Genomic DNA, 18,315 nt, shown 5'->3' with positions numbered 1-18,315 from the left:
AGCTGTCAGTGCCTCCAGTCTGGGCTGTGCCCAGCACGGCTACGCTTCCCCTCGGGAGCAGCCAGCTGCCACCTGGGCTCTGAGAGCGGAGGATTCGCCCGCTGCCAGGAAGAGGCACCCAGGGCCCGGCTGCTGCCTCTTGCAGCTCCCAGGGCCTCCTTCCAGCCTGCCTCTGCCCAGGCTCAGGCTGCTCCGGGCTCTGCCAGGCCTCTGCTGGGGCTGCACCCCGGGCAAGGCTGGGCCCGCTCTCACCTCACACTCGCTGGCAGCTCTGCACCAGAGGAGACCTTTCAGAGCCTCCTCTCTGATCCTTCTGCTTTCTCACTTGAGCAAGGCTCTCCTCCAGCGAAAGAGATTGCACTTGGGGATACAAATCCAAGTGGCAGGAACCCAAATGTTCTCCAGTCATAGCTCAGTGCCTGCATCTGCACAGGATGTTTGGGCTGCCCCATTCTTCCTTTGGTTTTGCCTGCAAATGCCATTGCACTTTCTGCCTCAATTGGAAGTGCCACAGATGTGCCAAAATGGGCCAGTGGGCTGTATTCTAAAGGCAGTGTGGGCTGGAGACGGTGAATGAAGAAGAGCCTTCCCCATATTCAAAAGAAGCCATAAATGTTACTTTGCACCTTTAAGAGACGACTGACATCTCAGAAGGAAATGCTGAGCTTGTTCACAGTGTGATAAAGAATGGAATCTTCTAGATGAGTTAAAGTTTCAGAAACTTTATTTATTTACAATCCTACTCTATAATCCTAAGTCCTAAATAGGGTCATGTTTACCGAAAAATTGGACAGCTACTTAACAAACCAGCCTAACCTTCTGGAACTAAAGAACGAGGTCATTTTTTGTAATAAAGATGCATTCATCTTTGTGGATGAAAAGTTGATTGCTGATTGTGAGCAGAAAGAAGAAGCAGAAAAGTTGCTGACAGAAAAATGGTTATCAACCCCCCAAAAAAATGACCCTTACAGCATCTATCAATTAGATTAAAAAAAAGATGCATGCTTGTTTCATCAACAAAATAGAGCTACCAATCAAGAGATTCATGGACAAAGCGAAGCAACCTATCAAACAATGGGTGACTATGGAGAACAAATCAAGAACTCCATGTAAACAATATTTAGAAGTACAGTAAATGGCTTTTCCTGGAATTGCTTTGAATTGTACGGAGTTCTTTGTTTTTTCTCCACATAATCCTACTCTAAATCCTACTCTACAATCCTACTCTAAAATAGTTATGCAGTAAATGGTCTTGATGTGATTATATCACTGTTAGCTTCTCCATCCTCCTCTTCACTGAGTTGATGAGTGGTGCCAGGGTGGACACAGGCTCAGCTGATGTTATAAATGGATGCTGGGAGAAAAAAAAAAAAAAAAAAAAAAGGTGAATCATGACTTTCCAAGCTCAGTGCTTCACAGGCTCAATCAGGATTCCTCTAGTTCTCAGACAGACCCAGAAAGAGGAGCAATGGGACCATCTGCTCCCCAGTCATCATGTGCAGGACCTTGCCATCACAGGCAAACCTGGCCCAGAATCCCACTCATCCATTTATTCTGGTTGCTTCATCTTGCTAGGATTTTTGCCCTGTCAGTGCTCTAGAAATTGTACTTTCTGTCCCTGGGGTTTCCTTCTTTCAGGAAACTCCACTGACTCACATAGGTGCCTGCCTCTGAAGGACAGGCACTGTGCTGATTCCCACAGGGAGACAGAGCAGTGTCTACCTTTCCATGCCCTGCCCCTCCTGTGCTGGATGGCACCTTCCTTCCCAGCAGGGACAGCCCAGTGGCACTGGGTGCTGCACTTCCCTCTCTGCCACACAACCTGGCAGTAACCCTGGGCCAGTTCCTGTCTGCTTGAGCGTGCCAGGCAGCAGATGGGGCTGGGACAAGTCCTTCTCAGCTCTCCCTGTTTGCGTGCCAGAAACCTGTAAGGGTGGGGTGGGGGCACAAACCAGGGCCCCTCAGAGGCTCACAGTGAGCCCCCACAGCCCCTCCTGCCCACAGCCAAATCTCTGACCACTCGGCCAGGCCTGGCTTCCTTGGGTTCCTGCACCACCTTTTCATGTCTCTGTACCCTACATTGCTCTACTTCAATTCTTTTGCCTTTAGATAAAACTGAACACACCACCAAATTACAAAACAGGGTGACAAAACCAGTCAGAAAACGGAGCACCTGTCCTCTCAGGAAGTGCAGAGAAAGGTGGAGTTATTCAGTTTTGTGAAGAACAGGGAGAGTTTATGGCCATTTTCCAAAACTTCAGAGTGGCTTTGAAGAAAGTGGGGGACACTTTTTTAACAGGACTAGTTACAAGAGGATGTGGGCAAATATTTTTAAACACAAAGGGGATCCAATCAGAGTAGGTCTTAGGAAGAACTTGTTTACTCGGAGCATGGTGCAACACTGGCACAGGTTGCCCCAAGAGCTGGTAGGTGCCCCATCCCTGGAACCATTCCAGGTCAGGTGGAACAGGGCACTGAGCAATCTGATCTCTTTAAAGATGTCCCTGCTCCTTGCAGGACACTTGCCCCAGATGACCTTTCCAGGGCCCTGCCAGCCCAGCTCAGTCTAGGATTCTTCACCGTTTTCATTTGAAGAGCACCAAGAGTGGAGGTGAGGAGGAAGAGGGCTCATCTAATGCCTTGGACTTCAGTGGAGGAGGAGCCCATCCCTCACACCCTGTTTCACCTGCAGCCCCTTTGCATTTTACCTGCAGGAGATTCTTGGCAGACCAGCGCCGTGCCTCGTCTGTCTGCAGGCAGCAGCTCAGGAAGTCACGCAGGCAAGGAGAAAACAGGTTGGGCTGCCGCAGCTTTTGTTTCCCTCCTGTGGCTATCATGAGTTGAGGCTGGGGAAGAAGGAAACAGGAGGCTCCACCTGCTTCTTTCCAATCTGTAACTGCTCTCCCTGAGCCCATTATTTAAGATCCACTCTGCAGTGGCAGGTTCTGCCCTGGCAGAGACCCAGAGATGACTTTCCTTTACCAACCAAAAACCCAAACCCCACAGCTTTTTCAACATCCTGCAGATCTTGCCTTGGCAGCTGATTTCATTGACTGTCCTAGTTAGTGGGAACTACATCAGCAAAATTATATTTCTTTCTCTGAGGATCCACTCCAGCTTGACAGGCTTTTTGGAAGAGGGACTTTGCTATAACTCTATTATTTCCAAGAATTAGTACATGAAAGGCATCTCTGCAGTGCTTTTTGATCCCTGAAGCACAGCTGCCATAGACCAAAACTCATCTAGAATTTTGCTTTGTTCTTGAAAACAATGGGACTTGGAAGGAAAGAAAGGAAATCTACCAGGTGTTCCTCAGGTAAGGAAACAAACATTTAAATCTCAAATTCCACACAGACACATTAAGATGCCTGCAAAATGTACTGGGATGAAAATGCCTGTTTGGGCACCTCTGTCTCTCAGCAGTCAGAAAATTTCAGCTTGCCTTGTGTGGAAAAGAAAAATTTTCAAGGTCATATCAGAAGGAGAATTGACATCCCTTTGGTCACCCTCTGCTCATTTGGATACTGAAGTCAATGCATGAATGGTAGGCCCATCCCAGAAAGTGCCAGGAAACAAACAGGGGGTTTTGGCAGGCTCTCTACATCACCAGGCTCTGGCTTGGTGATGTGGAGAACATGGCTTGGGCTATGAGAGAAACATGGTCACTATGTGTTTCAGCAGCAATGCACAAGAAGCAGAAGAAACTGTGTGGCCTTTACACCCTCATGCCCGGGTTTCAGGCATGTTTCCCAGTGAGAATAAACTACACAGGGGGCTAAGTTCCTCTCTTTAGAGTTCCTCTTTGTCCTTTAGAAACTTTGTTGGGCTTGGGCTTCTTTTCTTCATTTCTGGAAATGTAGCACCAGTTCTGAGAGACTTGCGTTGTGGTTTTAGGGGCATCTTCACAGACAGACAAGTGGGAACAACTTGAAACCCAAAGCAAAGTGTTGCCTGAGAAGAGCTGGGGGAGCGTTTGGCTGTGCTAAGGCTTGAGTTGTCTGGCAATCCCCTCCCATGATGTGCAGAAACACTCAGCTGCTCCCCAGAACTCAATCCCCTAGGGCACACAGACCTCTGGAAACACCTGACAATTCCGGCCTTTCTCCTGCTCAAGAGCATCTAACCTAAGCTGAGCTCTAGTTCCTTCAGCAAAGCCAAGGATGCTCACTTCCATGCAGCTGACAGTGTTCACGGAGCTCAGCAGGTCTTCCTGATACTCCCCAGGCCAAGGAATTGCTGTGTAATTTGGCCAAACATTGGGTGAACATTATCACATGTGGTTCATGTGGAACCAAGCTCCAACGCTGACAAGCCAGAGGGAGAGAGCTCATTCTACTTTTGCAAGATGTTACTTAGAAACATAAGACACAGACTTGGAACTATTCAAACCTCAACTTGCAGAATCCATCTAAAATAGACCAAAATAACAATGGCAAGAGGCCTTGGAGTCTCCATAAAAATGCCCAAAAATACTAACAGCTCTGTGCTGGTGGCACTGAAATAGATGACCAAAGAGACTTTGCTATGTTATCCTCTTCAACCCAAAGGAGAATTTCAGATCCTGAAAGGACAATGCACTCCCCTTGATTACAAATAATTATGGCAGCTTTCTTTCCTTTTCCCACACCACCAGAGGTCACAAAGAGGGTTTTATCCTGTCTCTCTGCAGCTGAGCTCAGCCACTGGACATGGTGGGGAGGTGGAGTCATCACTGCCATTAGAACTGTGCAGCCCAGGGATGGCCCTGCTCCTGTGCTGAAGAAACACAGCACCAGCGCCGACTGCCCACATTGGATCCCAGCCCAGGCACCTGGCTGCAAGCTCAGCAACTTGTTAAAGTAACATGAAACAGCCAAGGGTTGGCATACAATTCCAACTGCAGTCAGAGCAAAACACATCCTAAACTTATCCAGGCCACCCACACACGACTGAACAATGTACAGATGATTTGAAAGCCTGAAAGTTTTGAAGACCCACAGGAATTGGAAAAAGCGCTACAGAATAGAGGAGAAGGGCTGTGGTCAAAAAATGAAAAAGCAAGAGTTTCTTGGGCACTGATTTTGTAGTTGTTACTCTTTTTCTTTTTCTTTTTCTTTTTCTTTTTCTTTTTCTTTTTCTTTTTCTTTTTCTTTTTCTTTTTCTTTTTCTTTTTCTTTTTCTTTTTCTTTTTCTTTTTCTTTTTCTTTTTCTTTTTCTTTTTCTTTTTCTTTCCTTCTTTTTCTTTCCTTCTTTTTCCTTTTCTTTCTTTTTATTTTTCTTTTTTCTTTTCCTTTTTCTTTTTTCTTTTCTTTTTCTTTCATTTCATTTTCCTTTGCTTTTGCTTTTTCCTTTTTTATTACTTTTTCTATAAAATTGAAACTGGGAAGGTCTAACCTCCATTTCTCAGGATATTTATCACATGTCTAACCTCTCCACTGAAAAATTCTTGTCCTTAAGAAAGAGAGCTCCAACATTGTTCAAAAAATAAATGAGAAATGCCAGGCATGCCTGGAGACCAAAATGGCAGGTTTCTGAACTGTTTAGGTGTCTGAACTGCTTAGGTTTCTGAACTGCCACTTCCCTTCTGATGCAACCAATTCTACAGCAGATGCTGATGTGCTGCAGGGACATTTTTAGAAGGGCACCTTGGTGGAAGTGGTGCCAGCAGATGGCAATGGGATTTTGTCCAATGGCACACAGGACATGGGACAGGTGAGAAAGACAGCGGGATCAGTGAGTATTTGCTCCTTACCGTGCCAGGAGTTTCATTCCAGCAAGGAACTTCTCGTTCCACCATTTCAATGCCCACGATTCCAAAAGACCATATGTCCACTTTGGGGCCATATGGTTGACCTGTCACCACTTCAGGCGCCATCCACCCAGAAGTGCCGGCCATGGAGCTCCGTCTACTCTGCTCAGGGGGGAGCTGAGCAAAGAGGCCAAAGTCACCTGTGGAGAAAACAACAAACCATCAAAGCCAGCTCCAGTTAGGAAAGCAAGGAAAAGAATTCCCCACTCGCAGTCTAAGAATGTGCTGTTGAATCTCCTGGAGAACTGTCCACCCTTGGTTTCCTTGGGGCTCTAGCCAAGGAAGTATGGAATTGGCCACTTCCAGAAAAACCCAGGTTTTTTAACACTGCTCACAGCACTGGCCTTTATTCCCTTGAAGCTTGAGATGGAAGTTTGAGCTCCAGACTCCCTCTGGAAGGGACACACAGAGACCAACACCACTCCTGACTTCTTGTGGTTCCTTGTCATACCTCTGTGCACATTGCAACCATGTCAGCAGCTCACAGCGGGTGTCCCTGCACTGCCACCAGCACCATTTCTGGGGAGCTGGCAGTCACTCCAAGCAGCCCCACACCCACATCCCTGGAATGCTGCACCTGACCAAGAATACACTGACCCAGCTTGACAGAGCCGTTGGTTCTGAGAAGGATGTTGCGGCTCTTCACATCTCGGTGGATCATGTGGTTTGAGTGAAGAAAATCCAGTGCTCGCAGGCACTGAGAGAGAAAACAGAAACAGGAGGGCAAAAATTAGTGCTGTGATTTCATCACACAAGAAAGGAAAAGCTCTAAAAGATTCCCTTTCCCAAGGGGAATGGGGAGTAATGGCAGAACACAGTGCCTTTGAGAGGAAGAGCTTGCTGCTGCAACACTTGCAGAGCAGGACCTTTCTGAGGAAAGGCATGTCAGCTTTTGAAAGAACAACAGCACCTGCTGTTGTAGACTGTCCCCTGCAAACCAGCCAGGATGACTGCTGCTGCAGTGGACGTGCTTTCTCCATGCAGAGGTCAAAGGAGGCTTTTTGCCAAGAAAGAAAAAGTCCCTCCCTTTGGTAAGAAGTGGATCACTTTTGGGTGGGACGCTGCATGACAAAGGTTTATTGCTGGCCTCAGCACAAGCTTGGAAGTATCACATCAGTCACCTTCCTGAAGCAAAGAGCATTTTGGCTGCCCTACTACCCTTTTCAGCTGAGGACTGAGAGAAATGAGTCTTTTTCCTTTGTTGATCATTTAAAGTCCTGCCACCAGCACCTTTGCTTTTACAGGCAATGAATGCAGAGCACACAGGCTCGAGGCAAACGTTTAGAGAGGCAAATAGAAATACAAGAGGCAGAGCTAGAATACAACAGCAGGAGATAAGAGTAGAGGAACTGAATAGAGTGAGTGCAGGGATCCTGGCAGGCATTTCACTTGAGATGCTTTTACTTGCCCAAAGCATAGCAGCAACACAGAAACAAAGCTTGGCACATGAAACCTCTCCTGTTCTGAGCCCCTGTTTCCCAGACAATCCTGCCCAAGCCCTCAGCAGCACAGATGGGATTGCTGACCTCCCGACTGATGGCTGCCATCTCATCCTCAGACAGGTAGCACTTGCTGATGACATTGCTCAGAGTGCCTCCATCCATGTACTCCATAACCAGCCAGAACTGATCATCCACAAGGTAGCTGAAAGAGGGAAACAAGTGCGTGAAGATAAACATGCGTGGCTACGTTGCTGTTTGGAAAAGACAGGGGTTGATCCTTGTTTCCAGGTCCCTTTGAGACAAAGACAGAATCCAAGGAATAGACATTCCCTCCTGGCTGTGCATGGTTTTCAACCTGTGCATTCTCAAGGAGAAAGGCACAGCTGTGAAAAAGGAGATGTCTTAAATGGCCAGCAAGCGAAAAGTGCAGTTTAGTAACAGCCCAGATAAAAAACCTTTCAGGCATGGTGTTTTTGGGAAAAAGCACATAAGTCTTCCTGGCATGCATAGCAGTGGAAAAGAGGTGCAACAGTCCAAGGGAAATCCTTGTTAGTTTACCCAGACATAAGAAGACACTTGAAAAAAAATCAAGGCCCAAAACAATGTGGTGGAAATGAATACAGAGGAAATCGATTTAATAAGATACAACTGATCATTTGACTGATGGTTTTTGAACCATTGTCAAATTACATGTGCCAGGAAAGACTCATGCAGAGAAGATGCACTCTCTTCCCATCCATTGGAGGTGAGCAAAGCAATAATAATTAACAAATAATTACAGCCCTACTTTCTGCCAGTTTTCAAAGTGGGATTTTATCTTGCATGTTTACAGTATGTGAACTAACATTCATGGGACAAAAGCACAACTCACCTGTCTAAATACTTGACCAGGTGGGGATTCCTGTTCATCTTCATGACCATGAGTCCATTGACTTTTAGTTCCTTCTTCCTCAGTCCTTGAAGATCTATTTTCTTTATGGCCACCTAAAATGACATTAAAAATCAGTAATTTGAGAAGCTGGTGGCACGAGACCACAACAGACATGGAGCCAGTGATTTTGCAATGACACAGCCGAGCTGTGCCAAACTGCCTTGTGATTAGGCACTGCAGTGATTAGGAACTGACATTCCAACAGCCCACTTCTCTGCTCCCTTGGGAGGCAATTACAGGAGACATGGGGCCATTGACGTTTTGCCTTGACTATTTGGTAACAGGGGTGTGTCAACTATCAGCCACAAACCTCTGACCACACTCTCTGCTGCTTTGCATGGGATTCAAAGGAAGTAATCCAGGCCTTAATACTCTGTGGATACATCTTGGGCCATGGGCAGGGCTTAGGGCTTTTAGGGACACCTCGCAGATCTCTCCCTACGTGCCGTTCCCAAGTGCAGCACTGCAGGTGGCTAAGGAACTACCAGGAACTTTCAGATGTATTTTCTGGCAGCCAGAAATGAGAATTCAGGACTCTGAAGCTGTAGCCGCAAAGGGCAGTGAGGTGCTCTAAGGCACCACCTTTGTTTTAGCCATGGAGAGCGAGTGGGCGCGTCCTTCTCTGAAAGGAACCGCTGCCCTCCGTGCCTTCCTTCTGGCAGCTGACAAGGACAAAGCCCCAAATGTATTTTGCAGGCTGGCACCAGTCTGTGCTTCTTGTGCCTTTTCAGCACAGCTCTACCCAAAGCTCCAGCCCCAGCTGCTCACACCAGAGGGGAAAGCCCCTCAAGAGGAGCAGAGTCTGTGGCAGCTGTTGACATTTACCTCTCCTCCTGTGGCATTGTTGAGTGCTCTGCAAACATCTCCAAAAGTCCTAGAAACAAAACAGAAGCAGAGAAAGAAGAAGTTGTTTGGCTCCTGGACTGAAAGCCAGCCCACACAGGAAATGTCTCTTGTAAGTACCTAAAACCTGCAGGATGCAGGAGGGCTGTGCCAGAAGGCAGATAATGCATTTTCCTCTCAAGTGCATGGGCACTGAGCCTATTCCTGAAGCACTGGGGTTCCCTGCCTCAGCTCCTAAAGAGAGCTTCTTCTTTCATGTTGGGTTTCAATTTCTAATCCCTGTGGTTCCTATCCTGACCACAAAGTATTTCCTTCAGGAAACCATAGGAAAGAAATATTCCTGAGAACTGTTATCTGAGAGTTTTGATAAGGGGTATGTTGCTCTTTCAGGCAAGCAAGATTCTTCTATTTTCATTACTGTGGCCAGATGATTTAGGAACATAAAAAATGCTAAAGAAATTAACACAGAGCTGTCCCACACTTGAGAGACAAGGAGATTTTCCGGGTCTTGTTCCTTGATGCAGGCAAGTCCTTGGCAACATGGAGATGTCTCTGACAATGCCTTCTGAGCCCACTCACAAATTCTGAGCAGCACTGAGAGATGGGACAATCTATCCCCAGTGTCTGAACAGCTTGCCTGACTTCAGGCTGGATAGATATTCCACCAGAAAGACACCTGGCCCAAGGTTATTGTAGAAGTAACTGCAGTTGGACTCACCCACTGCCAATATAGTCCAGTTCCGTGTATTTCATTGTGGGGTTTTCCATGTTCACTATTTTCCCTGAGGGAAACAAAATGCAAGATGCTCACTTTAAAGCAGAGATCCCAGCTTCCAGGAGATACAAAAGGCAGCCCCACTGCCTGGGACTCTGAGCCCTTTGTGGTCAGCTGGGTAACAACATCAACAACAACCACAACAGCAGCAAGACAGGCAGCCCTGCAGCAGAGATGGCTGGCACAGAGACTGATTTTTGTCTAGTCCTTTGAACAGTTCTCTTGACAGGAAACAAAGCACAGGGAGATGCATTCTCAGGAGAGGAGGACAACTTCACCTTGCAGCAGTTTGCCAAAAGAATGCTTTTCCATTTGTAAACCAGAGCAGCTCATACTATTACCAATCCCAATGGGGCTTTCATCATCAGGACCCTCAGCCTTTATGAGCAGGCTGAGCTCAAAGATGTCTTTGCCTGTGCCCCCGTGAAGAACCACACTGCTTCTCTTCACCCTGACAGCGCAGATCAGTCACTCCCACTGCACTCGCCCTCTCGGCACTGCACACATCCCCATCTTCCCAACTCGGCACGGCGGGCATGGGCAGAGAGGACAGCAGTGCTCCTGAGGCACCAGCATGACACAGACAGCTGCCAGAGGAGATGCTGGCCCTCTCCTGAGGCCAGGCCGTGCGATGCAGAAGCCGGCCCAGACGAGGGGTTGCTGCCTCAGGCAGCTCCGTGCTGCAGTGCTGGGCAGCAGCAGGACTCTCCCAGCTAAGGAAGGCTCCAGCCTCTGCAGTCCCACCAGCCCCCAGGGACAGGACAGCTACCACAACAAGGCTGGCAAAGCCCAAGCAGGAGCACTGACAAGCAGTGGGAAGAAGCAACAGGCAGCCTGAACCCCGTACAAGCTGTTGCCCCCATTCAGGACACAACAGGATGGGCTTTGAGATCAGACACACCAAGATGCAGATCAACGCCCTTCTTGTCCCAACAGTGATGGCAGACCCAGAATCCACTGGGCTCTGATCTCAGCCCCACCAGATCTTATCTGAGAGCACAGCACCGGCAGCTGTTATGGGCAAGAAGCAGATTCATTGGGTTGTGCTGCAGAATCACAAAGGACTTGATGTGTTTTCCTAGAAACTGATCTGAGCAGGGGTTATGCCAACAGGTAGGACTCAAGCAGTCACAGACTTCTGTTGATCCAGGACCAATCCCTGCTTCAGCCTTTAGCAGAGAGGGAAGCTCAGGGAAAGCCAAGCCAGTCCAAGTTGCCCTCAGAGGCAGCAGGAGCACCCAGAGCGCTCTCTTGCTGCCTTGAAACACAGCTGTTCCTCTGGGAAGTCCTAAATGTCCCTGTGACACCAAACTCAGGAGAAACATTTGCTAGGGCACACAATACACTGTCGCTCAGATAAGAAAGACACCAGACGTACTCAGTAGCTCCAGGGAGTCATCCTTGATCTCCTGTTGCTGAGCAGCAGCTGGGTCAGCACGGGAGATGAACAAATTGCCTCGGCTCCACTTCTCAGGTCGGGGAGCAAAGGCTCCTTTAGGCAATGCTGCTGCTGCAGCAGGTTTGGTCACAGAGCCCGTGTAGATCTGGGATGAGAAATGAGTTTATGTCAGAAAGGTGCCTGGCAGAGAGTGCCCTGAGATCCCTTTTTGAAATGCAAGCCCTTAGGAAGGTGCTGTCAGCCACATGCAGGGATCTTAAATGTTGGGTTTTTTCTATTGTCTACTTCTCAAACTGAATAGGTCTAAACTAAAGGTTAGTTCTACTGAAGTTCATGGCCAGATTAATGTTCCATTTTCATGGATTTTTTGAAGGATGACTGCCACAATGACCATTCTACTTCCTCTCAAGGATTTCTTTCCCCCTCCAAGGGCTTTAGACACACTTGCATCTCCTTATTCAAATGTTCTACCTGCTCCCACTGTGTCCTCTTTTCCTGCATCATCTTCAGGTCATGCTCAAACTTCAGCACTTCTGGTGGGGATGGTACCTGTGCCTCACGTCGACCTTGGGGCCCTTCATTGCCAGACATTCGCTGGAAATCTTCGCAGGCTGCCAGGTGAGATGTCAACACTTGCACCTCAAGTCAAAGAGAACAAAGCAGTCAGAGACTGCAGCTTGTCCCTGTCAGCCAAGAGTTACTGACTGTGAGCAAAGGAAAAGAACAGATTTACAAGGGATACAGACAGTTTGTTTCAATCCTCCATCTGGGTCACCATGTTCCACTCTAAAAACACCTCAAGAAACAGGGAGAGCAGGAACAGGCCAGCAGGAATCAATTTGGATGACTGCTGGCCAAAAGCCAAAGAACAAGTCCCACTGTCCAGGGCAGCAGCTGAGATTCAGCACAGCAGGAAATGTCCTTCAGAGTGACTGTGATCCACACTAGAGCAGGATGGCACTCAGAGGCACAGCCCCACTCCCTGCTGCTCTGCAGTGGAAAGGCAAGAAGGGCAGAAAGCACCAGTTTGGTGACTGCAGTAGCTGTCCATCCTTCACTCACTTGCTTTTGTAGAGCCTGAGGGAGGGGATTAGCGTTCTCTCTGACAATTTTCATTTCTTCCTCCAGTCTCTTCTCCCAAGCCTTGATCTTATCTTCAGTTTTCTGCAGCTCTGCCTGCAGGCATTCCTTGATGTTCTGTAAACAAGGAGGGAGAGGACGTTTCCTGAGTGGAGTGGCTGCCACTCTTTCACTCACCTGTTTTTGTTGATTCCCCCTGTGCTCCTTTTGAATTCTTCTCATGTCTTCCTGCTTCCTCTTCACTGCCATGATGGCACTCTGAGCTTCGGGCAGCTCTGCTTGGGGCTTTGACTTGATGTCCTGTACACACAAATGCAGAGCAAGTGACTGGGAGCTGCCATCAGGCTCAGCTTTTTCCTCTTGCAGCCTCAAAATCACATCTATTCAGCCACTTCTTTCTGCTTCCTACCCACATCTGCTTCCACTGCAAACCTTCTGTCCCAGTGCTGATCTCTGCAGATTCCAAGGCTCTGTGCTTTCAGTGCCTGTGGGACTCCTGGCCTCCTCAGGCCCAAGAGCTCTGTTTTATGCCCTTCTTCCTGCCCTTCCCTCTGTCACCTGGCCAGTCAGGCTTACCTGGCCATTCTGCTGTGGCTCTTCCACCTGCTGCCTGAGCTGCTCTTCCTGCTCTCGGGCTGGGAACAGCTCTCCCTGAGCCTGGCATGGCACCTCTGATAAAGCAATCTGCTCTGGCTCTTTCTCTACAAGGACCTGCACAGAAAGCAAGAGAAGATGGGTTTCAACTTGCCATACAACATTTGTGGGCCAAGACTCAAAGGCTGATGGGCTCACACATTCCCAAAGCTCTGTGCTGCTGCTCTCTTGGTTCATTCTCTGCCTGGGGGGAGGCACAGATTCCAAAGTGACCCTGGCACTACAATCAGGGGCCATCTGGCACTGAAGCTCCAACAGCCTGTCAGGCAGCTGACAGGGAAGGTGTGGCATTTCTCAAGGCTCTGGTGAGGGCCTCCCTCTGCTTCTGCCATGTCCTCTTTGTCTTTCAGTAGTGACTGACACCCAGCCCTGTCCCACAGCTGCATCCTGGCTCTGCAGGTGGCTTCCTGGCTGAGCTCACCCCTTGTGAGAGACATTTCTAGAGTTCACATTCTCTTGAGGCCTGCACCACCATCCCTGCCTTTCTGACATCTACACTCTTGTTAGAAATCGTGGTCATTCAGGAGATAAGGATGCAGGCAAAGATCCTCTGATGGAGGTCACAGAGCCTCTATGGCCACCTCAGTATATGGAAGAGGACCAAGGTGTTTCTTCTCCCTCTTTTGTCAGCTGAGAATTCTGACCAGCAGTAACAGAGACTCTCATAAGGTCCCAATAATGAATTCCCTTACACACCCCTGGGGATGCTAGTGAAGGAAAGCATGTGTCATGTAATGCATGTATGAGCAGAGTCACCAAACACCACCTAACCATGGAATTGTTCCACCTCTCTAGGGCAGGCAGAAAATTTAGGAATAAACTGTAGACTTCAGTGTAGAAAAGGCTGGAGAAGAAAACATCTCTGAGGAGAAAAAACAACCATGTCTACAGGGGGAACAATCTCTGTCTCCTCAGGATCAGCTGACAGAACATGGCTCTCCTCTTCTCCTGAAAGGGATGCTGAAGTGAGCCTTGTACCTCAAACGGCCTTGGACCAGAGCCGTAAAGATTCAATTATGTACGTGTTACCTACATAGATAGTGAGAGAGATAGACAGGGAGATAGAAAGGCAGGCAGGCAGATAGATAGATAGATAGATAGATAGATAGATAGATAGATAGATAGATCTCATTCTTATAATCTCTCTTTACTGTCCTTTCTGTTGCTGCACACATCAATACTTGGTAGACTTTGCCCCGATCAGCAGCCATCCTGTTGTGCAATACAACACTGTTTCTTTAAAAAAACACATTCTTGTGGATTCTGGAGTGCGTAGGTTCTTATGCAATGCAATCAGACCCAGAGCATTGCACTGGGAACTGCACTCTTTGTGCATCTGTGCTCAGGCAAGTTCTTCCCTTGGACTCAACCGCAATGATGGTGCCAAAGTGGCTGTAATGAGAAATGCAGCCCAGCCCCTCCCAGCTCCTCGGATCTCTGAGGACCAGCTGGAATGCAAGGGCATTGATTTCCTGCTCAGTTCCCAAACACAACACATACTGATTCTCTGGGCTGCAAAAAGGCATGGACACTGTTAACCAGAAAATGATGTGCAAGGCCCTGCTGGCTGGCCTGGGACCAGAACATCTCCTTCTGCACCAACACCCTTGCCCAAAACTATGTGTTCTCATGCAAAAATACTGCATCCTACAGAACTGACACCTTGGAAATTAAAATTGTAGCCAAACCAGTCCCAGTGCTGGAAAAGGGCAGGAAATTATGAGGAAAAAGCACATTAGATGCTGGAAAAAGAGAAAATATACAGAAAAAAAAAAAAAAACCCAAAAAAAACCCAAACAAACAAAAAAAAAAACCACAACAAAAAAAAACAACCAAAAAACAAAACAAAAAACAAAAAAAAACCAAATACAAAAAAAAAAAGCCAAGGGGAAATGTGAATTCCACAAGTGGCTAAAATATTTGGACATATTGAGAGGATGCTGAAGGTCCCTCACCAGCCTCCCATTGTCCAGACTAAAGCTCTCTCAGGACCTCCTCCCTGGCCTTGTGCTCCACACCCTTGCCCGGCTCCCGTCTCCTTCTGGGCACACGCTCCAGCCCCTCAAGGACTTGCTGCTTCACAGGGGCTCACAGCTGCACACAGCACTCGCTGCAGCTGCGGCCGCAGCGCTGCCCAGCACAGGCCGGCGCTCACTGCCCTGCTCCTGCTGCCCCTCTGCTGCTGACACAGGCCACCCTGCCCTTGGCCTTCTTGGCCACAGGCTGCCCACAGGCTGGCTCTTGCTCAGCTGCTCTGGACCGGCAGCAGCCCTGGCTCCTTTTGACCCACGCAGCTCCCCAGCCACCGAATTGCCCATTTGACTTCAGATACAGCATCCTCCATTTCTAAAGGTCCTTCCTCTTTGGAGCGACACGAGACAGCAGTCAAGGACTTGCAGCTTCGCCCCCACTCCAGGCTCCAAGGCACTTTCCAAAGCTGTAGACTTCATCCCTAAATGCATCAACAGAAACTTGCCCCTTCTGCTTTTTGCCTCACAGGAAGGCTTTGCAGCTACGCACTTTGTGTCTTTGGCCACACGGGACAAGAATGGACCCCAGAGCCGCACAGGCAGCACAATCATCTCCTTGCAGCATATCAAAAGGCAAAACACAGCTGGGCCAAAAGAAACTGTACAAGTGAAGAACTCCTCAAGAAAACTGCAGACCAGTTCCACAAGCCAAAGACACCTTTCCAAAAAGGGAAAACAAACAAACCAAGCCCTGGGACCTCCAGCACTGCCACGTGCACCCTTGGCCTTAGCACTGCCGGAGCCCAGAGTCAGAGCTTGACTGAGCCAAGCAGCCACGCGCTCAACCGGAGGAGGCTCCAGCCCTTTGGTGCCAACACAGGACAGGTCAAAGGCCAAGTTCTAGCTGTCACTACCTGCAGGAAATGGCTAGGTCCTGGCAGGACTCCAGCACTCAGCATCCTCAGCCAGCAACAGCAAGTGCTGGCTGGCCCGAAACTTGCAGCTCTGCCTTGCGCTGAAGACAGCACCAGGCACAACGGGAACTTACAGGCTCGGAATATTCCGTCTCTGGTGTGACCGGCGATAGAGGCTCGCGGTCATATCCCTCAATTTGCTCCTCTTGGGCTTCTTCTGCAGGAGCAGAGGGGGCCAGAGGAGAGATGGCTGTTGGTTCAGTCACCTGTGGCAAGAGAGAAGCATGAGGGACAGGCCGTTACCAATCATTTAGAACCTCATTTCTTTGCAGATCTACCACCACATCTTCTAAGGAGAAATTGTAACATTGCATAGCGACAGGATTCTGATTCATTCTGGCTGAATTAAAATCTGCTTATTCTGGTGTACTTCAAATTCATCTGATTTAAATATTCCTCCCTGCCTATTGCCAGGTAGCAATGTTGTATTTTTAAAATGGAGGTTTTAAGTCTTCAATATTCTGAAACAGATAAGGACGAATTATCTAGTCATGCCTTTGTTATTGCTGATGCATTATCAGAATGGGCTTTTCTTGACCTGCCCAGCTGGCCCACTACACTCTTCTGCCACTGGCTGAACTCAGTGCTTGCTCTACAATTCCTGAGCACCATTAACATGAAATGTTCCTTTCTCACTCACCTCATGATCAGCACCTCTGAATACATGCTTCAGTTGACCTGTAGTAGGGAAGGGAAAATGAACCAAATGCTGTCAGCAAATTGCTTGTGCTGCTGAATCCTACAGAACAAGTCAACCCCAAAAGAGAATATTTTCCATTCACAACATTCCTCTAGGAGACACATTTCATTCACACAGCCAGCAAGAGATCAGGACCATATTCTTGGTTGTGCCTACACTGTGGCCATTTTGCCAGTAAATGAATACAAACTTGATCAAGAGAATGCAAATTATTATTTAACACTTGGTGGTCCTGTTCTACCAAACAGATAAAGTAGCGTTTTTATCCTTTCCTTCAGGTACTTTTTTTTTTTTAATCACCAGTTGCATGCACTAATTGTCATTAATTTCCTGAAAACAGTTGTCCAGAAAATCTCCACAAAATCCCCTGAGCTCTGGCAGATCTATTGTGAAACAGCACAGCAGCAGCTGCAGGGTTCAGGAGCAGACACTTTTTTAGAGTTTGCACTTCATTGCAAAGTGAATCAGTATTTTAGCACTAAGTAAAGGGTCAAGTTAGATAGTCAAATCCCTTCATGACAAAATTTAGAAAGAAAGAAGCTTTCCCTGAATTCTGGGAACAACTGCAGAGTTTTTAGAAGGCCTTCTGAGAAGGTCTCCCAGTCTACATTTTCAAACCTGTCTTGCTTGTCCCAGCAAACTGAGGAAATGACAGACTCTGCTGACACAGACTCTCCCATGGAGGGAAGAGAATCCCTGCAGGTTCCCTTGCAAATGCTGCCCCTGTGGCTACAGACACCCCCTTTTTAGCTGAACATCCTGACGGGAGCTTTATTAAACCAGTGGCATCCTAATGCTCTTTCTGTTTCTAAATCAACTCAGCCACTAAGAAGGAGCAGGAAGACATACAAAAGCCAGGTTACGTTACACCCTAACCTAAGTAGAGGAGAAATCTCTACTTACGTGCCACGTGAGTCAGAAAATAGGCAGAATAAGTAATGCCATATGTAGTAACCACTGCAGCAGCAAGCTGCTGAATCATTGTAGCACTGCTGTGCAAGTTTGCACGCTGTGCTCCAACACTAGAACAAACAAGGCTCCTGTCAGTGTGCGGCTGCCCACTGACAAATGCCTCAACGCGCAGGGTGCTCCTGCTCTGAGCAAGCCCTAGGGCTGCTCTGACACTGAGGCCTTCCGTGCACCAAGGCAACCTTCTCATGTCACCACTATGACGTGGCAACCATGCCCTGACATCACAAAGCAAACGCTCCATGCTGGTCTGTGACTTTATGCAAAACAATAACCAACCTTCACCACAGCAAACACAAAATAGCGTGGGAAGTTCTCCTTGGTCACAAAGCAGCACAAATTCCTCTCCTGGGCCAAACCCTCTTGTTCAAGGGATCCAAGAGCAACTCCAAGAGTGCCCCAAGCACCTACAGCCTGTACTCCAACAGAGCACTCAGATGGGACCCAAGCAAAGGAAATCAGACCAAGAAAATGGCCCAAAGCATTGCACATCTGAGAAACTACTCACTTTTATGATTGTAAAGGTTTATTAAACTTTAACAAAGGAGTGAATAAGGAAAAAATTGTAGCACTGGGAGTCTCCATGACTAGCAGCCACATCCTCATCTACAAAAGGGATGTTCTTCCTTTGATACCCTTAGGCCCTCCAAAGTTTGGTCAGCCAACTCTTTCTCTGGTGTCCATTGCTAGAGATTACTTTCTTACATCTTGATTGGAGGTCAGGTGTTTTACACCTCGCCTCCTGGTCACAAGCCTGTCCTCCCCAAATGCCCTGACTACCAAGGTTATT

The 18,315-nt window shown here is 48.0% G+C and overlaps 1 protein-coding gene across 1 annotated transcript; it reads right to left on the bottom strand.

Moving 5' to 3' along the window:
• Positions 1–706: 706 nt before the first annotated feature.
• Positions 707–17,680, bottom strand: LOC135290788 (serine/threonine-protein kinase PAK 3-like). Its single transcript, XM_064404724.1, has 15 exons — positions 17,460–17,680; positions 16,497–16,534; positions 15,931–16,062; positions 12,835–12,969; positions 12,241–12,558; positions 11,650–11,817; positions 11,158–11,323; positions 9,723–9,786; positions 8,987–9,035; positions 8,102–8,214; positions 7,315–7,432; positions 6,386–6,485; positions 5,732–5,928; positions 2,709–2,846; positions 707–1,354 (listed from the first exon to the last, which is right to left on the bottom strand). The coding sequence occupies exons 1-15, from the start codon at positions 17,536–17,538 to the stop codon at positions 1,262–1,264; spliced, it is 1,908 nt and encodes a 635-aa protein (XP_064260794.1). The 5' UTR covers positions 17,539–17,680; the 3' UTR covers positions 707–1,261.
• Between the last annotated feature and the right edge of the window lie 635 nt (positions 17,681–18,315).

Source organism: Passer domesticus, chromosome Z, assembly GCF_036417665.1.
Source record: "Passer domesticus isolate bPasDom1 chromosome Z, bPasDom1.hap1, whole genome shotgun sequence".
Taxonomy (NCBI): Eukaryota; Metazoa; Chordata; class Aves; order Passeriformes; family Passeridae; genus Passer; species Passer domesticus.
Note: the sequence above shows the minus strand (reverse complement) of the source record. Positions and strands in the feature narration are given on the sequence as shown.